Source organism: Denticeps clupeoides, chromosome 12, assembly GCF_900700375.1.
Source record: "Denticeps clupeoides chromosome 12, fDenClu1.1, whole genome shotgun sequence".
Classification (NCBI taxonomy): Eukaryota; Metazoa; Chordata; class Actinopteri; order Clupeiformes; family Denticipitidae; genus Denticeps; species Denticeps clupeoides.
The window spans coordinates 6426642-6450099 of NC_041718.1; the positions used below are offsets into that span (position 1 = coordinate 6426642).

At 42.1% G+C, this 23458-nt stretch overlaps 1 protein-coding gene across 4 annotated transcripts in view; it reads left to right on the top strand.

Moving 5' to 3' along the window:
- chd6 (chromodomain helicase DNA binding protein 6) overlaps positions 1 to 23458 on the top strand; it is a 42282-nt gene that overhangs the window by 9298 nt on the left and 9526 nt on the right. For all 4 annotated transcript variants that reach the window (XM_028997431.1, XM_028997427.1, XM_028997432.1 and 1 more), the window contains exons 3-30: positions 4979 to 5508; positions 9257 to 9404; positions 9540 to 9689; positions 9810 to 9875; positions 9949 to 10007; positions 10253 to 10370; positions 10500 to 10586; positions 10978 to 11112; positions 11254 to 11375; positions 11578 to 11821; positions 11927 to 12103; positions 12261 to 12404; positions 12513 to 12768; positions 12868 to 13078; positions 14175 to 14370; positions 14929 to 15093; positions 15865 to 16044; positions 16162 to 16272; positions 16964 to 17166; positions 17736 to 17935; positions 18446 to 18605; positions 19496 to 19585; positions 19738 to 19841; positions 20205 to 20334; positions 20437 to 20512; positions 20627 to 20681; positions 22459 to 22693; positions 23045 to 23253. In XM_028997431.1, the coding sequence (XP_028853264.1) occupies positions 4979 to 5508; positions 9257 to 9404; positions 9540 to 9689; positions 9810 to 9875; positions 9949 to 10007; positions 10253 to 10370; positions 10500 to 10586; positions 10978 to 11112; positions 11254 to 11375; positions 11578 to 11821; positions 11927 to 12103; positions 12261 to 12404; positions 12513 to 12768; positions 12868 to 13078; positions 14175 to 14370; positions 14929 to 15093; positions 15865 to 16044; positions 16162 to 16272; positions 16964 to 17166; positions 17736 to 17935; positions 18446 to 18605; positions 19496 to 19585; positions 19738 to 19841; positions 20205 to 20334; positions 20437 to 20512; positions 20627 to 20681; positions 22459 to 22693; positions 23045 to 23253 (4561 nt within the window). The remainder of the gene's footprint in view (positions 1 to 4978; positions 5509 to 9256; positions 9405 to 9539; positions 9690 to 9809; positions 9876 to 9948; positions 10008 to 10252; positions 10371 to 10499; positions 10587 to 10977; positions 11113 to 11253; positions 11376 to 11577; positions 11822 to 11926; positions 12104 to 12260; positions 12405 to 12512; positions 12769 to 12867; positions 13079 to 14174; positions 14371 to 14928; positions 15094 to 15864; positions 16045 to 16161; positions 16273 to 16963; positions 17167 to 17735; positions 17936 to 18445; positions 18606 to 19495; positions 19586 to 19737; positions 19842 to 20204; positions 20335 to 20436; positions 20513 to 20626; positions 20682 to 22458; positions 22694 to 23044; positions 23254 to 23458) is intronic.

Below are 23458 nucleotides of genomic sequence, written 5' to 3' on the forward strand. Positions count from 1 at the left end.
TATCCATTCATCTGGTTATCTAAAATACTTTCCGACTAGGGCTGCACGATTTGGGGAAAAAGACATATTGCAATTATTGAGATCAATATTGCGATATGCGATTGCAATATGATAAAGGGCACTTGCTTGTATATCAATGAAAAGTCGCATACAAATTACTAATAGTGAAATGTTTAATTTCAAAGTGAAACATACAAAACTACTTATAACAACTTGAAATGCCCAGTGCTTTCAAAATACAATATTCTACAAAATTAAATAATCACAAAAAATTCTTTACTTTAAAAAACATTACTGTCAAACGACAAACCCTGGTTAAGGCTAAACAACTGTTTTGATTAATACGGGATTTTATAATGGCCAATATATATAGTTCTTACGTTTAACCAAAACGTTGTTTGGAGGCTGACTTGAAAACAGGGATGCATAGCTTTGCTAGCTTAGCTAAGGTTAAGATTTGTAAACTGAGGTGAAATTTCTAAATAAATTTCTTTAGGAAACCTTCAAAGTTTGAAAAAAGTTAACTAAACAGCTAAGAACAGTCTAAATAGTTAATGCTTTGTTTAGCCAAAATGTTGTTTGGAGGAATGCATAGCTTCGCTACCTTAGCCTAGCTTATCTAAGGTTAAGACTTATAAAACGGGATTTTATAATGGCCAAATATATTCAAAACAATTGTCCAGCCTTACCTATGAAATGTAATCCCCGGGATCTGGTTTGGAGCGTACAGCGGTTTGTACAGCCCCAAGAGTGAGGCATTTTTATGCACTTCTCTCCATAGACATGTATATGCTTCACGCCACAGCAGAGCCTATCGCAATATGGCGGCGACGTTGATGTACGTGTACCCATATGTCTATGTGAGTCACGAATCTGAGGTCTCCATTGAACCGAATCGAAAGTCATGTGACCAAACAAGTCACATTTAAATCGCAGCTTTTTTGCGTTTAAGTAATCGCACAGATTGACATCGCGATTACGATTGCGATTAGATTAATCATGCAGCACTATTTCCGACTAATTTTTTTTATACTGCATTTTCTGTCGAGCATTGTGCTGCAGAAGTTTAACGTGTCTCATGTAAACATGGAATCCTCCAGGTAGCTAGAAGAGGGGTTGCCCACTGCAGTGCCTAAAGAAAATAGTTTTTTTCTGTCATAGATTTCCTTGAACTGATAGATGCAAAACTGGAATTTAAGTATCAGTAGAGGGGTGATTTGATACAAAATTTTAGTATCTGCTCAACCATTGTCTGATTGTAGATGTTCCTTTAGTCTAGGGTCAGGTGTGTGGCAAATCTTTTTGCAAGGAGAAATGGCTCAGTATATTTTGAAGAATTTATTCCAATAGAAGAACTATGGAATAAGATCTAATGCAGTAGTTCCCAACTTGCATCCCAATATTTATCTTAAATGTTATACCATTTTTACCAGGATGCATAGCGGTTTTACCAGTGGTCTTATCTTCTCAGCAGTGTGTGCAATAATAACTATTAATGGTATGGTCAGTCGTAGATTTTTTTGTTGTTGATACTATGATAAACTGTGCCAGTTTTCTTTTTTTTTCTTTTTTTTTTTTTTTTTAATAAATAGAGACAGCGTCTGCCTCTAGAGACGTTCCAGTGATCTCAGATGAATCAGGCTGCCTCTGTATGATTGGGATCTCCCTCGCTTTTAGACACCAGCCTCAGTCTGCCCCTGATGTAAACAGATAAAAGTGCATTACACTTGCTGACTGTTGTCATTGTGATTTAAGAATGTGTGATGTAGCTACAGTAATAGTTCCCACCTCATGTGATTGTTGTTTGTGTTACACGCTGGTGTGACACGTCTTTGAGGCTCATCCGTTTTCTCTGGCCGGCCCCCAGTGAATTAGCCCTTCTGCTTGGGCCAGTAAAGCCTCCTGCATTCACCCAGGCACCTTGCAATAGACGTGTGAGTGTGTGAGTATGTGTTCCCAGAACACCCATGGGCAGCTGTGCCTGTATTGACCTGACTGCAGCAGATGGCGTTTGGCCATCGGAAGCCGATATTGATTCATACGGAATTTGATTGCAGCTACTGAGAGTGGGTGTGTATGTGGTGTGTATTGTGATGGTACTGCAGAACGTCACAAGGCCAGCGGGCTCTCTCTGTGTGTGTGTGTGTGTGTGTGTGTGTGTGTGTGTGTCTCATGCAGTCTTGCATGAGAGACATAGCGCTGTGCGGTGTGGCAGCGGCGTTTTTGTGCACTGGGAGCCTTGGGAAGAGTGGAACCAAAATGCTTGAATTCACAGTGTAATGGTTACACGCTGTACCATAGTTCCATACACGTGTATTTCAGTTCTAGAGTCTCCGGTGTTTAGGTGACTACTGCAAAGTTAGAAACTTGTGGCCTCATTGCTCAGCTGAAACTGACCTTGCCAATTCATTTGCCGTAATGTTGACAGCGGTGAGTTTGGTTACAGACACCCTGCATTCCGCTCCCCAAGTCATCGGGCCCACCCGGCTCGTGTCTGCTGTCAGATTCGCCCTGCTTCCCATCCACCACCCCACCCTCCGTCTGACAAGTGCAAAATGGAGGGGGAATCGTCACGCATTCACAGCGCCCTGGCCATGAAAGGGTTACCGCGGAGACTGCGTGTTTACGTTGCTGCTTCCTGCAGCTTGGTACAGAGCCTGTTTCCGTGGCGACGGCCCTGATTTCCAAGCCACGGTGGAGTCTGTGATTCATTGACATTATCCCCGTACCTGCTGCAGATAAACCGCGGCTGGACCGGGCCGGTGGACGCTTCCAAATGTATGCTGGCCAGTTGAAAATAACGCTGGGGTTAAATGGGACCGCCTGGGCTCATTGTCTCTTTCCTCTGCTCACACTTACCCGGCTCTGTCCGCACACTGCTCAACGATGCACTCTGGGGATACTTCAGGCATGGGACAGTCGTTTAATCATTCATTTTTATTTATAATGGCATGGGACAACATGAAACCCTCATTTAAGTACGAATGAGGTAAACAGCTTTGGTGACTATTTCATTCTTAGGTTTCTTCTGAGACTCTTCCATTCGGTAAATCTCTGGTTAAGAGTCTTAAGAGACACTAACCACACTAAACCATTACAGACCTTTTGAGGGTTCATCAGAAATGGCTGACTGTAATAAGACTGTAGAATGGTACAGTAGAGGTTGAGTGTGTTGGTCTTGCATATAGGCACTGAGGTGTAGTGTTACAGCATCAGGCCGGGACTGTTTTAGACGAAACAGTGCCTTGAGAAAGGCTGTTCGTGCTGGAAACAGTAGCTGTGCGTTACGTTCTGTCATTCATTTTCTCTTTTGGGTCTGAGCGGTTGAACTGTGTGGGGGGGTAGTAGCCCAGTGGGTAACGCTCGCCTATGAACCCGAAGTCCCAGGTTCAAGTCCCATTTTCCATTGTGTCCCTGAGCAAGACACTTAACCCTGAGTGTCTCCAGGGGGGGGACTGTCCTTGTAACTACTGATTGTAAGTCGCTCTGGATAAGAACATCTGATAAATTCAGTAAATGGTACAAGGTGTTGGAAGGACTACATACTCAAACCTATATATCTTCGTAGAGTTTTATTAATGTAAAGGAGTTGCACATTTGAACCTGATTCTTTTTAATCTTGGGGAAAGGTTTCATTACACTTTTCCATACATTTTCAGTGTGACTGCAGAGACCTGGATGTCTGCTGACTCCTACACTTCTGACAGGAAGCTCCTGGCTCTTATACCGCATGGAGCGCATTAGGAATTAAACACAAAGCCTCCGAGGACCTTTACACTGTCTGGATTCTGTTGCGACCATGTGGAATTAACCAGGCGCTGCGTTCATCACGTTTAGGTTCCAGAATCTTTGACTGTGAAGGAGGTCTGGCCTGAAAAATCATGCTGTAACGTGTCTTATGTGTGCAGATTTAAATTAGCATTTACAGACTTAATGTATGCGGATGGTTGAGGTCTCATTATATCTTTAGCTATTCCACGGGCCTTGCAGGAAGCAGAACGTGTTTTTGGTCTGTGCCGAGGAGTGTTTGGTTAGCTGAAGGTTTCATGAGCTGAGAAGGTGAGTCCTTTTGAGAAAAACAGAGATATCATTAATTTGATAATTTTTTTAATTTCAATGGAACGTATAATATCATAATATTTGGTACTTATTGTTTTGCTATTGTGCCTTGAAGTACCTACACCAGGGGTGGGCGAAGTCTGTCCAGCTGTAGGTTGGTACCGAATTGCCTTTTCCGAATTTTCATTTTCCGTTAGTTACACCAGGTGGTGCATTAGGTGCAGATAGAGCTGAAGATCTTTGCCAAAACCTGATGGGTTTTACACTGACTTGCATGGTAAATGTGGCAAGCACTCAGGGCCAATAACCTGGTTCATGACATGTTTTTATAGGTTGCAAAAAAAAAAAAAAAAATTTTTTTTTTATTTATTTATTTTTAAAGCCACTTTATAATAAAACGCAGACCGTTCTGAACACTCCCTCAACTGCATTTTTACGCTGTTGTGATTTACCATGTTTTGTTTTTTTAAGTGGTTACCTGAACAAAAGGATACACTTGTTTTACGAGGTGGCATGTACTTATTATGGGATTGAAAGAGGTTGTATTTCATACATGCATTTTCATTCCTTTGTTCTTCTAGATATACAGAAACAGATCAAATCATTAAACATGGGGACACAAACTGCACATATCTCAAACATTTTGTTCCAGTGTGATTTATAAAGTTCAAAAGTATGATTACTTTGGTGCAGTCGTTTGCAGTGTAGGAGATCTGTCCTTGACTTCCTTCATTACTGATTGTGAAAATATGTCTCATATGTATGCATATGGTTCTGGCCTGGCCCTTCTGTCAAATATTAAGTCAATGTGGCACCTGAGCTAAAAAGTTTGCCCATCCCTGACCTACTTTTAGTATCTGTTATTCATTAGTCCTTTGGAGCATTTTCTGACATCACTTGTACCTGTCTGTTCTTCCAGATGTGCGCCGCCCATCTGCTAAAGCACAGCCCTTCTTCAGCAGTCAACACTGCCACTGACCAAAACGCACAAACCACATTTCATGTTGGCCCACTGGGCAAGGAACAGATCCGCATCATCGGTGGACAGACCAATCACTGCATGGCCCATACAAAGCACTCTGGGGCATGGGAGGTGGGGCCCGCGAGTACAAGCCTCAGTTCATGTCCGCGGTCACCTGGTAACAGTGAGGAGGACGATGGAGGGGGAGGAACCCGGGTGAAGAAGAAACGGAAGAAAAAAGACAGGAAGGAGCTGAGTGCGTGGCAGATGTCCGAGCGAGAGAGTGAATCCAAACCAAAGAAAAAGAAAGAGGTGAAAGAGGGGAAGGAACTGCTGCCACGCAAGTCAAAAGCAGCCAAGGAGCCCAGGAAGACCAGGGAGCTGACGGCACCAAAGGAGTCGAAGAAGGGCAGGAAGCCCAAGAATAAGGCCCTGGGAGACTGCAAGGCCGTTTCATCTCTACCCAGACAGAGGGGCAGAAAGCCCAAGTGAGTCTACATTTCATTTTATTGTACAACATAATACACAGTTCCCCAAGGAATGTTAGGTTGTAGCTCATAAAAGAATGGTCTACTACATGAGACAAAACAAGGTTTCAAAGATTTTTCATACGTACAGAGTAGAGTGTACATGGCAAAAGGGTGGTAGTAGCCTGGTGGGTAACACACTCGCCTATGAACCAGAAGACCCAGGTTCAAATCCCACTAACTACCATTGTGTCCCTGAGCAAGACACTTAACCCTAAATTGCTCCAGGGGAGGACTGTGCCTGTAACTACTGATTGTAAGTCGCTCGGGATAAGGGCGTCTGATAAATGCTGTAAATGTTATGAACTGTTATGAAATGGAAATTCTTACTTGAATCCTTTACAGAAAAAGCAACAAACATATAACACATTAACAATGCAACGTGTCAAATACAAGTACAGCCATATAACAAAGCAGTATGTTGTTGAGTTAGGGTATGACTCTAGAACTGCATGTACATAAATCTATTTAAATGACTTTTATGTCATATACCAGCCATAAACACAAACTTATTTCTACTTGTTCAGCAGAGATCTTCAGTGAATCGCAATTTAAATGAACTGCATTTTGGGAAAATGCTGTGGTTTAATGTGGAGAATGGGGATACAATTCACAGTAAACTTCCTGTGGTTCACGCACCAGACACACATGTGGTACTCTAAACCAATCAGAGATCAAGAACGGTGGGTCCCGCCTCTGATTGGTTGTGGTCCAGATATTCTGCGTTAAAGCTCTAATCGTAATAGGGCTGCAACTAACGGTTATTTTAATAATCGATTAATCTGTCGATTATTTTTTTTTTTTATTAATCGTTGAATTCATTTCCAACCCTTTATTCAAAAACAGAACCAAAATCTTTAGAAAGTGCACAAACATGTTGCTCCTTGAGCTGTTATAATAATAATAAAATATAATAAAAATTGACTAACACAAAAAAATACACATGTATGCTTTACATCTGCCAAATATAGAACAATACAAATCAGGAAATTTAACAGGATTTGTTTGAATGTCAGAACTTGTTCTCTACACTACACTGCAGATGCACACACTCGCAGACGCACACACTCACAAACTCTCATACTAACACACACACATACACACACTGCAAAAAATGCTTTTCTAACTTAGTAGTTTTGTCCTGATTTCAGTCCAAATCTCCAAAAAATCTTAAATCAAGATACATTTACTAGACACATGAAATTGCATAAGAAATGATGTCTTGTTTTCTGATAAAACATCTCAAAATTAAGTGATTGTTTAAAACAAGCAAAATTATCTGCCAATGGGGTAAGAAAACTAATCTTAATGAGATATCTCAAACAGAAGTTTTAAGCATCACTTAATTTTCTCATGCCATTTTTCTTGTCTATTAATCTTGATTTAAGATTTTTTAGATATTTGGACTGGAAACGAGACAAAATTACTAGGTAAGAAAAGCTTTTTTTGCAGTGTAGCTATACATGACAACAGATTGAAAAATGAATGGTCCAAAAAAGGCTAGTGAATAAAAACATGTCTTTTGTCTTTTAATGCAAAGTAACTTATAGCACCCCTGCTTTACTACTGTTATTAAGGCGCTAACGCTAACTTGTCATGCTTGTCAAGCTGGATGACGGGTTAACATTTACATTTACAGCATTTATCAGACGCCCTTATCCAGAGCTATAATCAGTACTTACAATGACAGTCCCCCTGGAGCAACTTAGGGTTAAGTGTCTTGCTCAGGGACACAATAGGCGAGTCGTCCACGCGGAGACGCAGAGAACAGTCCGAACGCTGTTTCATCCCCCCTCCACACCTGTAGGTGGCGCTGTAAGTCCCCGTCTAGTTCTCCTCCGCGGCGAGTTAAACACCAGCACCAGGGACATTACGTTCCTCACTTCACAGCGGAACTAAAGTAGGATTCTGTAGTGACTTCCCCATGCTGCTGAACTCCCTTCCTCCTCATCAAACACGCGTTTCAGGTGCTAGATCATTGCCGTGGTGCTCCCGTGCCGTGCCATGTCGCTTTTGCATATTTTCGCGCAGATTTCTCTTCCTCCGCCATGTATCTGTCCTCTACCTCCGCACGTTTTTTTTTTTTTTTTTCTCCGCGCTGTCTATGACGCGCCAAACTGCTAGCATCTGTGCGCGAGAGAGACCGAGTGTGTTCACTCCGCTCCGCGCTTAAATAAAGTTTTTTTAAATAATCGAACGTCTCCGCGTCGCGCGACATAACGAATCGATTAGGAAATTCGTTGCCAACTCTTTTAGTAATCGATTTCAATCGGTTCGTTGTTGCAGCCCTAAATCGTAATATTCAGCCAGACTAACTGCTTTTTAAAAGTCCATATCCGACATTATTGTGGTGGTGGATGCCAACCAACATGCTTTACATATTGTAGTTTCAAATTTTTTTTAACAGCATTTAATGTTTTTGTTTTTTTCACACCTCAGACTTTGCTTTTTGTTAATAGTTATTGGCTAGCCTCCATTTCAGCGCCTCAGCATCCTTTGCATCTTTTTGCTAAACAAAATGAATCACTCGACCACTCATGGAAAAGCACAATGCATCTATGTTTTACATGCAGCAATTAAATGTACTGGCCCAGCGTCTCCTCTTTCAGTAACAGACAGCAGCAAACAGATCATCAGGCAGATAGATTAAATCAAGTTCAAGCCCTTAAAACACTTGCACTTTTAATTTAGATTTTTTTTTTATTTCATTTATCTTTAATTACAGCTCAGTGAAGCACTCTAATCACAAACACATTTGAGTTAGTTACCTTTCAAGTAGAATTGTGCTTCAGATAAAGAACTTTAACCAGATAATTAGTTAAATACGCTGATGTCGAAAATGATAGGAAAAATTAGATAAGAAAAAGATTGCACACCAGTGCAAAAAGTACAGACCTGAAGTGTCTTGCTAAGGGACACAATGGTAGTAAGTGTGACTGTACTCTTCTGCTTCTTAGGTGAATGTCCTACCCACTACGCTACTACTCACCATACTCCTATTCAGTCTCGATCATGGTATCTGCTTTGTTTTTAGAATTCACCTGGTCCACGCTGGTTAAATATCAGCCATTATTGCATCTTGTAAAACAATTTTAATATCTGACCATTTTGAGCAAAGCGAGAGTGTAATGGGAGACTGTCCTCAAGTTAATCATTTAATAATAAAAGCCAGAATAATCCTGTGGGTTACCCTTTTTTTTTTTTTTCTTTGAGTACATCTGCTCATTGCACACTGTAGTAAGTGAGGCATCTTGCGTGAATGTTAGCCAGCCCCAGATCCTACGGACTATGGGAGGGCTAAGATGCCAGGGCGGGTTTTTTAAGCCTGCCCGCGGGTGTTTGTGTGAGGTTGAGGAGTAATCTCTGAGGTCTGAGCTGCTCTAGGGAGGAGGGGTACAGGAAAATAAAAACATTTAAAGTGGAGTGACCTTGGTGGGTTCGTCTCACTTCTCCTGGAGCTGCGGTGTGCCATGTTTTCATTCCAGCGCAGCTCTGGCTCACGTGATTCTAATGATCAGCGGATTATCGAGCCCTTTATTAGCTGAATGAGTTCTCGTCGATGTGAGGCTTACAGGACAGAGGTTTGCAGGATGGAAAAGGTGCTTCGGACGGAATTGTGAAGAAATAGGCAAAGAATCACCCCTCCTCGGCCCGAAAACCATTCGGTAACGGCCTGAGAATAAAGCGCCGCATGTGGCATGCCTTACAGAGAGCATGGTGCAGTTCCACCGGAGAAGAAGAAAAAAGGGAAGAGGAAAAGCGAGGCACTGCCGGACGGCGGGGAGAGCGACGATACCACCTCGCTGACCACAGTGGGCGCAGAGGGCGAGGAGAGCAGTGACCCCCTGGACAGTGCTGTGAGTACTGCTGAACTGCATGCTGGGAGGAAGTCTACATCTGCTAGCCTTCCTTGCAGCAGAGGACCGATTAGCTGATGATCCCCCTATCTTTCTCGTCCCCTCTCCCACTTTCTGACCCGCTCCGCTGCGTAGAAGCGGCGCTCTGGACGGCAGGTGAAGCGCAGGAAGTACAACGAGGACCTGGATTTCAAGGTTGTCGATGACGACGGCGAAACCATCGCTGTTTTGGGAACCGGGCGGATCTCCGCGCTCTCCTCCTCTACCCTGGCCTGGCAGGCAGAGGTAGCACACTTTCACTCTCTTGTTTCTTTCGCGGCCTACTTCTGTCCAGTCACGTCTCCATCACATGCGTACATGTGCTCACCATGTCTAAAGTGACTCACTCCACCCGTCTGGTTTTAGGAGCCACCGGAAGATGAAGCGAACATCATTGAGAAAATTCTCTCCGTTCGACCAGTCAAGAGAGAGGTATTGTGTTCACCCTCTGTTTGATGTACTTACTGTTTAAATTTTTATCTGTCTTCTCTTTGGTCTCTTTCAGACAGACCCAGGGGATCAGCCCGAGGAGTTGGAGGAGTTTTATGTCAAGTACAGGAATTTGTAAGTCTTTTTAATTAGGTGTTACGTCCTTTTATCTTATTATGCACTGCTAAACCTTTTTGTGGTTTCCGAAATAAACAATGCACACTGTTCTCAATCTGCTGCTTACAATTTAATGACAAAATCTACCAAATCTGTTGAGTAATGACTCAGTTCATTAGCATGAACAGTCCTGTGAATGGCACTCAGCATGAGGTGTTCTGCCTTATTCTGAAGTCAGAGCTCTAACCCCTTTAAATTCGCAGCTCTTATCTTCACTGCAAATGGGCAACCCTGGAAGAACTGGAAAAAGACCCACGCATCCACCAAAAAATCAAGCGCTTCAGGAACAAGCAGGCACAAATGAAGCACATTTTTACAGAGGTAAATGTTCTCCTAATTGTTTTTTTAGAATTGTATTTTTTTATTTATCTATGTAATAGTTATATACTAGTAATAATACATTTCATATATCAGTGCATGGTTTATAGCTGCAGTGTCTCCCTTCTCTAGCCAGATGAAGATCTCTTTAATCCAGATTATATAGAGGTGGATCGGCTTCTGGAAGTAGCCTACACTACAGACACGGAGACTGGAGAGGTGAGGCTTTCCAATGTAACTCCCCACTTGTGCAGGTATGCATGTTACCCTGTACTGATGTGGAATGGGTGCTGATTAGGGTGTGCGTTCACTGGCTGAGGAAAGGGAGCACCATGCAAACTGCGTCTGCAGCAGAGAAGGCAATGTGATGAACAGTGAGGTGCTCTTCATCCCTGGAAGGAGAGACCTCTTCATTAGCTTCTTACAGATATGCTTGGAGGGTTTAACCCCATCCCTAGGACCATACGGAATGAGGCTGCTTGCATTAAACGTGTGTTTTAAAAGATTGGGGGGGGGGCAGATTTTCAAATGTTCATCAAGGTCATGGACCTCAAATATTTTTGTTATGGGGATCCTTAATTTTTAATTCTGTGTGATCATTTTTCTTTAGGAGGTCACACACTATTTGGTAAAATGGTGCTCCCTATCCTATGAGGAGAGTACCTGGGAGCTCCAAGAGGATGTTGACCCTGGAAAGATCCGTGAGTTTGAGGACCTTAAGAAGATCCTAGAGGTGAAACATGTGGTAAGTTAATTTTATATCATTATATAGTATGAGGGTTGTTATATGAATTTTCAATATAACTCTTTCTATTCTTTAATATACTGTAATATAAAGCAGAGCCACATGTATGTCACTGAATGAAGCAACTTTTTTGGGATGCAGGAGAGACCATTATCAGACCATTGGCAGAAGCTAGAGAAGTCTCGAGAATACAGGAATGCAAACCAGTTGAGGGAATATCAACTGGAAGGCATGAACTGGCTTCTCTTCAACTGGTACAACAGGTAAGCCAATGGTTACAAGGAGTCGTTTGCTACCTTATTACAGTCAGACCAGCACAGTTCAGTTCTTCATATGGTTTATGTAATTCCACACCCACAAATTCTTAATAAAGAACCTGTACTTACATTCATATACTGAAAATACTCTGATGTAACTCTATTGCTGGATCTGTAACCATGTGGCTCTGTCTTTTCTTTCTTTCAGAAAAAACTGCATTCTAGCTGATGAGATGGGCCTAGGCAAGACCATCCAGTCCATCACATTCCTGTATGAGATCTTCAGCATGGGCATACGGGGTCCCTTCCTCATCATTGCCCCCCTCTCCACCATCACAAACTGGGAGCGGGAATTTCGGACGTGGACTGAGATCAACGTCATTGTTTACCATGGGAGCCAGATTAGTCGTCAAATGATCTTGCAGTATGAGATGTACCACCGTGATGAGCAGGTGTGGTCACAAATATAATTACATGATATAAATACACAAAATAATAAAAATTCCAAAATACATAGTTGTAAATTAAGTTACAACCTTCACAATTTCTGCTTGCAGGGAAACATCATTACTGGGCTGTTTAAGTTCCACGGGGTGATCACTACATTTGAGATGGTCATGGCAGACTGTCCAGAACTGAAGAAGATCCACTGGCGCTGCGTGGTGATTGACGAAGCCCACCGGTTAAAAAATCGTAACTGCAAACTCCTGGAGGGATTGAAGCTGATGAACTTGGTGAGATGTTTTTTCTTCAAAAAGATGTTTTTTCTTCAATTTAGCTTAAATTTTGACCTAGTGAGCTGGAGCTGTTTGAGCCCAGCAAATGCTCTTTGAACATCAGTTCAGGTTGTTCACAATACATAACCTGTTTTTGATACCTTTCATCGTCCAGGAGCACAAAGTGTTGCTTACTGGCACACCGCTACAGAACTCTGTGGAGGAACTCTTCAGTCTGCTCAACTTCCTTGAGCCTCTTCAGTTTCCCTCTGAGAGCACCTTCCTGGAAGAGTTTGGGGATCTGAAGACAGAAGAGCAGGTGCGCATCATGGCTAAATTGTAGACACTAGCTAATTTAGGAAAATGCTGTAGTGTCTATTTACAGGATCAGCTTCCTGTTACAAACCAGTGTTCCTGTGTTTTCTAGGTGAAAAAGCTCCAGGCCATCCTTAAGCCTATGATGCTGAGGAGACTGAAGGACGATGTTGAGAAGAACTTGGCACCCAAAGAAGAGACAATTATAGAGGTGGAGCTCACCAACATCCAGAAGAAATACTACCGAGCCATTTTAGAGAAGAACTTCACCTTCCTGGCCAAGGGAGCAAACCAGCACAACATGCCCAACCTCATCAACACTATGATGGAACTACGCAAGTGCTGCAACCACCCATACCTCATCACTGGTAAAGGCTTCCTCTTCATATTAGATTGAGCACAGTAGGACCAGGTTTGACACACTTACTGAGGTTTTTTTTTTGTAACACATTATTTTGGTCTTGCAGGTGCTGAGGAGAAAATTCTGGAAAGTTTTAGAAAATCCCACAATCCAGATGCCTATGACTTTCAGCTACAGGCCATGATCCAAGGGGCAGGAAAGCTGGTGCTTATTGACAAGCTGTTGCCCAAACTCCTTGCTGGAGGCCACAAGGTCCTCATCTTCTCCCAGATGGTGCGATGTCTGGACATCCTGGAGGACTACCTCATTCAGAAGAGGTGAATCATGACTGATCAGTCTTACCCATGTGTGCACTTTACTTTCACAAGAAAGAATGTATTCAATGGGGGCATTTAATAAAAATAAAATAGTGAAGTTGTCATTTTGAAGTTGTCACACTATGAATACATCGAAATGTGTCCTCTGCTTTTAACCATCACCCTTAGTGAGCAGTGGGCAGCCATGACAGACACCCGAGTAGCAGTGTGGGGATTGTACTTTGCTCAGTGGCAGTTTGTGATTCAAACAGGCAACCTTCTGCCACAAGGCCACCACTACCAGTGTGGACATGAAATCTCATTTATTATATTCCTTAAATTGTTTAAACCTACAGGAAAAATACTGTGGTCAATGCATAAAAAAAAAACTCTGACAGCAGTTATTTATTAACATTAAATAACTGCTGAAATATAGCCTAGACCTGACTTGACTACTGGTATGATAGTAATACAGTTGTTATTTTATTTTTTCTTTTATATCGGTCTTGTTGGTCCCCTAATACTGTATCTGAAGACTCTTTCTGAAATTCAGCCCTGTTGCAAAATTAAAACCACTTTTAGCCAGTCACACAATGAGATTTCCCCAGAGTTCCCGGCGTTTCTGTGTCTGCAGCTTTAAATGCTAATGAGGAGGAGAGCGGCCAATAGTTTCTTCATTAGGGCAGGGGTGGGAAATTCTCTGGGTGGAAAAAGCATGAGAAAAGGGAGGTCACATTTACCCTTATGACTACATAAGGGGATAAATTCCAGAGCAGAGCGTTTGAGCTGCCGCTCTCTGAACGGTGAAGCGTAATGGCCAAATAACTATTTACACACATTCCCATTTCTAGTCACTGCAAACAGGCTAGGGAAGCTCATATTAATGTTAAATAATCTCACAAAGTGAAATCATGGGATCTTTAATATCTTGCAAATGCTCTCTTGTGTCGCCTGCCCACTACACCCCTGATTGGCTCAGGTTACACTATAGAGATGACCATGTATGAAGTAATTTTATATCATTTATAAATGTTGTATTTTCCCCCTCCATTGAGCTGTGGTTTTCATTGTGTGCCATTAGGTTCCAAAATTTACCCTTTTAATTTTCTTGCCTCAGGTACACCTACGAACGCATTGATGGCCGGGTCCGTGGAAACCTGCGGCAGGCTGCCATTGATCGTTTCTGTAAAGTCGACTCAGACAGATTTGTGTTTCTTCTGTGTACTCGTGCTGGAGGCCTGGGCATCAATCTCACCGCTGCTGACACCTGTATCATATTTGACTCTGACTGGAACCCCCAGAATGACCTTCAGGTGAGGTTGATGAGTATGGCACAAGTGAAAGTGATTATTTGTCACGTGACACACCACAGCATAGCACAAATGTTGTCAATGCTTTTAACTTATTCTCTAAGGGAGCAGTGGGCAGCCATGAAATGAGGTAGACATGGTGAGCAGTGTGTGGGGATGGTACTTTGCTCAGTAGCACCTCCTTGGCAGGTTGGAGTTCAAACCTTCCAATTATGGGCCTGGTTCCTTATTCGCTAGGCCAGCCACTGCACCGTAGTAGTAGCTTAGTGGGAAACACTCACCTATTAACTCAAAATCAAAAGTTCAAATCCCCACTTACTACCATTTTGTCCCTGTCCCTTAACCATGAGAGTCTCCAGGGCGACTGTCCCTGTAACTACTGATTGTAAGTCCCTCTGGATAAGGACGTCTCATAAATGCTGTAAATGTAATTCTGGAGAAGTCTTAATATTTCTCAGTAGGCCAGCCCTCTATTTGCATCTTATCAAATACATGAAAAGAATATGTAAATAATAATGGATTTGTCTCAGACTTTAGTTATATGCAGTACTTTTTTTTCAGGCACAAGCTCGCTGCCACCGGATAGGTCAAAGCAAAGCAGTGAAGGTATACAGGCTCATCACGCGCAATTCCTATGAGAGGGAGATGTTTGATAAGGCCAGTCTAAAACTGGGCCTGGACAAAGCTGTTCTTCAGGACATTAACCGCAAGGGTGGCCTCAATGGGGTGAGTACCTGCCAGTTAACCCTTTCCCATCCAATGCCATGGCAACAGACATATATATATTATTCTGTTAAATTTTGATGACCATAGCTCACTATATTTGTATGTGCATGGATTTGAAGTTGCTGTGACTTATTTCCATCAACTGAGTGCACTAAAAACATTCAGACCAAATGTGTCCATCACAGTGCTGTGCTCTGTTTTCTATGGGATGTGCGCCTGAACAGCATCTCGCACTGGGCCTAGCAGATGAACCAGCGCCACACCAAGTGGCGAGCAATGCTCCATGAGACTCTGCAGACACAGCAGTCAACATTGAATATTGTTGAATACTCCTTGAATAATCCTTGAACTCTTGAACACACAACCAGTAGAAACAAGGCATCGAAGTGCCACTCAAACCAAGATGGAGGGGAGGTTGATTACACTGATTTCATTCAAGTGCATGAACTTATTTCGACACCAAGTCAGGTTCTGAAGGTTCAGTTGCGTTTTGACTGTGAACGTTGCTCCTTGTTGGCAGTGTAGAAATTGCACGGGATTCCTATAGACGTACTTTTCAATTCGTTTACTGGAATAATTGTGTAGTTATAAAATGCATTATGTGGTGGGATCGTGAGGTGGTGCTCAGCAATGGCGTGGTTATCACGGTCACATTTTATTTTATTTTTGTTTCTGTAATCTGTGTGTGTACTTATTTCTTTCTGGGCGAGGTTGACTCAGGCAATTGTGGCATATTATGGACATGTTCTGACTACTTGGATGCTACCAAAGGTGCAGCAGCTGTCCAAGATGGAGGTCGAGGACCTGTTGAGGAAGGGGGCATATGGCGCCTTGATGGATGAGGAGGACGAGGGCTCTAAATTCTGTGAGGAAGACATCGACCAGATCCTACAGCGGCGAACCCAGACTATCACCATCCAGTCAGAGGGAAAGGGCTCCACTTTTGCTAAGGTATTGTTTTTCAGAGGATTGAGAGGCAGTGAATGATTTCACACAACACTTTGTATCGCGATGGTATGGTAAAGATTGTGTTTGCCCCCAACCTATTCCCTTTAATGTTATCCACAGGCCAGCTTTGTATCTTCTGGAAACAGAACTGACATATCGCTGGATGATCCAAACTTCTGGCAGAAGTGGGCTAAAATCGCTGAGCTGGAGATCGACTCCAAGGCCGAGAAGGTAAAGTGGGCTGCTGGGTGACTCAGCCGAGATCTCATTGGTCTCATTAGCATCTCATGCTGGTCTGCTGCCAACTCTCCATGTTGGGTAAGATTAAAAGACACAAGGAATGTGGCAAATTTTGGAGAATCGGGGGGAAACGATAGATGAGTGAGATATTGCGAATAGCTGGAGGGGGAGGTATGGGAGGCATGCGGAGCCGAGGAAGGAGACGAGGAGCTGAGTGACGAGTGGAATCATTTGAATATTTGGCTCTCGTCTTGCTATGAACAGATGGGTCGCATTAATGAGAAAAAAAAACGTATGAGAATCAGGGAAAGGAGAAGGTTGAGCTAAATGAGTCTTGTGCATTTGGTGTGCGTACGTGTTTCTGTTTTTAAACTGTGCTTTGGCTATTAGCGTTACTGCAATATGTTTAGTGCTGGTGTTACATGATGGACAGCGTGTACGTTGCCTGTAGTGTTTAAGACGCTTAATTAACAACAAAAATGTGGTAAAGGAAAGCCTGAAAAGTGAAATATTTAATCAAATTTTTTGGGGTGTGGGCTATTGCTGGGCTTGTTGTGGGGTTAGAACTTTGTGTGACTTTGTGGTCGTCTGCTTCGTAAGAGATTGTCTAACCCACTAGGCTACCACCACCACCACCCAATTACTTATATAGTGATGTATCGGTTCTTTGTGTTTTGGACAGGAGAGCCTGGTGATTGACACTCCACGGGTGCGGAAGCAGACGCGACACTACAACTCTTTTGAGGATGATGAGCTGATGGAGTTCTCCGAACTCGACAGTGACTCTGAGGACAGGCCCTGCCGGACACGGCGCCTCAGCGATAGGAACCGGCGCTACATGCGAGCAGAGTGTTTTCGGGTTGAGAAGAACCTGCTCATATTTGGGTACGTCCAGTTGAACCATCTGTTCAGCAGGTTTAAAATTTGTCAAGCCTGTGCTTATTTAAGATTTGTATTAAAAAGTTTAGCAGAGTCTTGCTAAAGGAAATGTAGCTATTCTTCACTTTCAGTCAAGCTGGTTTCAGTGTCAAACCTGGGTGTTATCTTGTCCATTTATAGTTCACAGATTTTTGCAGGTTTTGCTGTTTTTCATTTGGTTTTGGTGTTTGTAATTGCATGAATGCAATTTTAATCATAGGGTTATCTTTAATTATAATAATCAGTTTTGATTATTTATTATAGATAATAATGGAGAAATAATGCTTTACAATGAACCTCTACAGCAAAAACAAGTCTGTGAAGGGACAGCCTCTGCCTACAAATCTAGAGAAAGTGTTCGAGACTGTTACTTTTCCTGAACTCAGTATTGTTAAGATGCATTTTGTGACCGTGATCTCAAACTAATGCAGTTGTGATTAACATCTTGTTTACTCCTCTTTTGGCACATTGTTGGTTTGTGTCGACTGTTACTGCTTCTCGTTGGAAGACTTGTCCTGTCTGTGCCTTGTCTGCAGCTGGGGTCGCTGGAAGGACATCCTCACCCATGGGCGCTTTAAGTGGCACCTGTCGGAGCGGGACATGGAGTTGCTGTGCCGAGCACTGCTAGTTTACTGTGTCCGGCATTACAAAGGTGATGACAAGATCAAGAGCTTCATTTGGGAACTCATCACTCCCTCTAAAGATGGACACAGCCAGACTCTACAGAATCACTCCGGTGAGAAAATGCTGCCCATGTGTATATAATATACTTTTATAGAACTGCCTCATTGAAATTTATTTTAATGCTGTGTGTGTGTGTGTGTGTGTGTGATATCTCAATTCTTTAAAAGTTGAAGTGGAACTGTAATGGCAATTACCCGTACAACTTGAAACTGTTTCATTTTCATAATTTTCCTCCTGGCTTTAAGTTCTCAAAACTGCTAACCATGCTGATCATCAAAGTAGCTGACCCCTCAGCGTGGGTGTAGCACTCCTCTGTCAACTTTAAAATGGTTGTTTCACCAGATTTTCTGCAGTGCCGTGCCTCACCCTTCATCTTGTATTCTACTTTAGGTGCAGATTCATTGTCACCTTGTGCATCTGTTAATTGCCGCAATGCAAAAAATGCAAATAGTATACATTATCATTCATCAAATAAAAATATTCAAATTAGATTGCTGCACTTATTTGAGTCATTTGAGATTGTGCTCATGCCTGAAAACATGGATTGTTTGAACATGTTCAGGTTTGTCTGCTCCTGTTCCACGGGGTCGTAAGGGCAAGAAACTGAAAAACCAGCTTTCCCAACCAGAGCTGAAGAATGCAGACTGGCTGGTGCACTGCAACCCAGAGGTGGTGCTGCAGGATGACAGCTACAAGAAACACCTCAAGCAACACTGCAACAAGTAAAATTATCCTTACCATATCTTATGAACGTATGAACGATGTCTGCGCAAAAGCACGGGTAAAACTAGTACACAAAAGCAATGATTGGAATAACGGTGTTACAATGACTCTGTTACTGGGGGGCGGAGTAACTTACCATGTAACGGGTAATGAAACCAATTATCTGTTTCCATATTTAATGACTATAACATGTGGAGTGTTATAGTCATTTTTTTAAATCCGACTTCAGCCACTGTTGCAAGCAAACTTTTCTTTTCTTTGTTGTGGGTTGAGACAACAGTAAGAGTTATAAGTGGCTAAGGATAAACTTCCCATAAGCCAAGCAGAGGCAGAGATGGACTGGTTTTTACACAAAGCACAGCAATGGCGAGTTTTTCAGTGGAAATACAGACATGACTTTTCCCTTTTTGGAAATAAATGTAAGAATGGATATGTTAAATGTCTTTATCCACGTTGGTAGTATGCAATTCAGATCAGATGAAACTACTCTCATGCTTCATCAAAATTAGTGGCCAAGAATGTGAAAGTACTAGCCAAACCCAGATGAGGCTAACTTATGCTCAGCTAATGAAGGAGGAGGTGGAGCCATGCCCTATATATTTTTTGTATATTTTAACTTGTGAGATTACGTAACATTCACCTAGACTGTCTATGGTTCTGAGTGGCTAGAAATGGTGAGTTCTTTCGCCCCATCTAGGTTTGATATGACTGTGAGTGACATTGCCCTATGAAGGCAAATACTAACCTGCATGCATTTATGGCAGCTTAGCAGGGGAAAAAAAAAACAGAAACATCACACATGTCATAGAAAGAGATTAGAGATTTATGAAATGTATACCTTAACATGTAGCAGCATTTTAGAAACTTTTTATGATTTATTTTGCTGCAGGGTCCTACTGAGGGTGCGGATGTTGTACTACCTAAAAGTGGAGGTCCTGGGAGAAGCTGCTGCTCAGGCTTTAGAAGACATCCCAGCCAGGTATGTCCAGAAGCAGTGTGAGAATTTTCTGCCATTGCTGCCAGTTGGCCTTGTTAATCAGATCATGTGACTGTTGTCTGTCTTTTTTTTATTAATTTGACAGCGTTTGCTATGAAAACAGTGGTATAAGAATATTCTGTATTTTTCTGCAGCAAACTAGAGGTGGCTCTGCCTGACATCGACTACATTGAGATTCCCACCTGCTGGTGGGACGCAGAGGCAGACAAGTCTCTCCTCATTGGTGTTCACAAGCATGGTAAACTCTTGTCGCCTTACTTTTTTTTTTTTTTTTAATTACACTGATGGTTTGGGCCAATACTTTTAAAACAACGTTGTAAACAATTCATTTTACAGCTGCCAAGCCTAAAAATATTGTTTCAAACAACCAGTTGAGTAATTAGTCCAGAATCAGAAAACCACTTCTCAAATAGTTGGTTGAAACATAATTCATTGGTCTCAAAATGTACTTTCAGAATCTGAAATATCCACCTCTGACAGCCTCTGTCATACTGAGGTCCACAAAAGTGTCTCTCTTTGGTAAAATGAGACTAACTGCGTAAAGGCAGCGTGTATTCATGTACATTGATATTTTTTTATTTTTTTCTCTTTCCTCCCTCAGGCTATGAACGGTATAGCGCTATGCGGGCTGACCCCAGCCTGTGTTTCCTTGAGCGTGTAGGGATGCCTGATGTGACCGAGCTCTCTGCAGAGCAGACCGGTTCAGAGGTCGTAACTGACACCACTGAAGCGTAAGATACTTGCTTTTTGCTTAATGATACATATGAACTGTGTGAATGGGTTTGTTTGCTGGTCCTGAAGAATTTCTGCATTTTTTTTTTTTTTTTTTATAGTGTTTGTAAGAGCAGTGAGCTCAAGGAAGAGACTGAGAACAAGCCAGAGCAGTGTGAGGAGAAGGATGAACCCAAGGTATGGGCATTTTTAATGCTACAGCTGGAGTTATTTTTTACACCATAATTTCAGGTAGTTCTGTTAAATCTGTTTTTTGTTTTTTTGTTTTTTTTTCCCCCTCTGTTCTGAAAGGACGGGGCCAGCTCTTTTACAGATACTTCAGACAAACAAGTGAAAACTGTCTCAAGTGAGTAATGTTCTGCTCAGCATACATGCCAGTAGATATTAAACTTCATATGTTTCATTGGAGAAAAAAAACAAAAAAAACTGTACTTTGAAGAGAATGAGGCATGTTGTGAATACAAGGGAAAAGAAACTGCCTGCACCCAAACAACCCTGACTTGGGGACTCAACAAGATCTGTGAGCAGGATCCTTAATTCTGAAGTTTTACAATTATTAATCACGATTATTCATTATTTTAGGCAAAAAAAATTGTATTGCATTTTCTATTTTAAACCAAACCAAACAGATGTCCGAAGGCAGGTCACTATGAAATGTATTTATTTATTTATTTGTTTACTTCTTTAGAACATCCATTTACCTGCATATTTGGGAAAAAATAACCATAAACAGGGCATTGAACAGGCATTTTGTATAGATTTGTCAAGAATTTTTGACAATGAGCTAACTATGCAATATATAGTGGTGTCAGAACAGAAGAACAGGCTGAATGTGACATCTAGTGTATATGTCTATTAGGGTTGCCACATTTTTCCAACCCAAATGAAGGACAAATGAAGTAATTGTGCAGCCCTACTTGTAACCTCTTAATATTTTGGTGAATTTTTAATATATGTTTTTCATTATTGTGCATGATATTGGAATTGTGTGTGTGGGAGAGGGAGTCGCCAGTGGATGTGTTCTGTGAGAGTTCTCCTTATAGTAATAATTTCTCTGTTATTACTGAATCAGGAATAGCCTAGCGATGAGGCAAAAGTATAAAAAAACATTTTTATTTCCCCCAAGCTGTCAGTAATCCACCGGTCATGGTGCGCTGTGCTCTTACAGGTTCACTAAGTACAGTGTGTGCATGGAAATGACTCAAAAATAAGAAACTGAAAATGTCGCAGTCGCTCCCTAATGGCTTGCTGCTGTACAGGTACTATGAGTCTATTAACACTGACAAAGGCAAAAAGAAATCAAATTTTAGAAGGAAAATTAATTATTATTAATTAATATCAAATATTTTTTAATTACTTAAACCACAATTAATATTGTATTAGAAGAGCATCTGGCCCTCAGTGTCTGCCAAAAAAAAAAACTGGCCCTTGTACAAATGTAGTTGATTACTCTGATGCAGGGTGTTAAATTCCATGAGTGGCCTTTAAAAAAGGTCTTTAAATTTGGCTTCCTTAAACCTGCAGAAACCCTGTATGAAGGATTCAGCACCAAAATGTTTACATACAGATACAAGACTGTGATGTGGGGGTGTCCATTGAGAGAGTTGTTTTTCCATCATATGCCACAGATGCAGCTCTAAATTTGGAGAATTTGGAGGCCAAGCTAACGCTTTGAACTTTTTGGCACTATCCTGCTGAAAGAGGCAACTGGAATGTGTTGACACATAAGGGTATTTGTGGTAAGCAAAATTAGTAGGTTAAACAGGTCAAAGAAACATAATCTTTAAAAGGACCCAAGGTTACCTAGCTGGACATTGACCATTTCCTATAATGCACTTTGCTATAATAATCTCTATAATAATCTCTTCCTCAGATAAATTGTTCATACCACATGTCTGCTCACATGATCTAAAAGGAACTGTGATTTTATCAGACCAGGCAACCTTTTCCATTGCAGGCAGTGAAAAGTGGTCAGTATGGGCAAACGGGCCTATATGCAAAAAGCTTGAATGCAACCTGCAAGCAACATTTGGACATGCTCTGAGGCTGAATTTGGCTATTGTGCAAGCCAGAAATACATGAAATTGTAGTTTTCTGCTTAATCCTCGGTAATGTCTGTTTAGGTGACCTGGTCCAGGAGACTGTGGAACCGGGTAAAGCCCACTGGCCCGCAGGCCCTGCCCTCACGGCTCGTGTACGGCGGCTAGTTACAGCGTACCAGCGCTACACCCGTCGTGAACCTCTCCGCCATGACTTTCTTCTGCCAGAGGGAGCTGGGCCTCTGTCCTGGCAGCTTGGGGAGGAGTTCAGACGATGCACTGTTGAAGCAGACTCGCTGTTTCTCGAGTGGCAGAGGAGGTAAGACATTTTTGGTGGTCGTGGGAAACATTTATCCATACTTGAGTTAAAAGTACAGAATCTCTTTATTAGTTATGATGTAGAAATACTGACTCTCGGTCTGAGTCCTTATGTCAAGAATCTGAAATGTTACAGGGACGGTGATGGCAGTGTTGGCCTAGCGTGTAAGGAAGTGCATCCCTAGCGCCAAGGTGCCACTGAGCAAAAGCACCGTCCCCACACACTGCTCCCCGGGTGCCTGTCATGGCTGCCCACTGCTCAAGGGTGGGCGGTTAAATGCAGAGGACTCATTTGACTGTGTGCACAGTGTGCTGTGCTTCACAATGACAATCATTTCATTTTTACTTACAGGTGGACACGCCGGGAACAGGCGGATTTCTATCGCACAGTGACATCTTTTGGTGTGGTGTATGATCCAGAGAAGAAGATCTTTGACTGGACCCAGTTCCGCTCCTTAGCTCGACTGGAGAGGAAAACTGATGAGAGTTTAGAGAGATACTTCTACAGCTTTGTGTCCATGTGCCGCACGGCTTGCCGGCTGCCTCCAAGAAAAGATGAAGGTAAGGATGAACGTGAAGAAATTTTATTGTAAATGCACTTTGATTTTTTTACACATGTAAGTAAAAAAAAAAAGTTTTATTTGGAAAATTATTTCATTATCCATTCAAACTAATGAAGCACACAATGTAAAATGGCAGTCTCTAATGTAAATAGCATTTTCTTCTCTCACTGCAAAACTGGTGTGTTTCCATGCTGGACCAACCT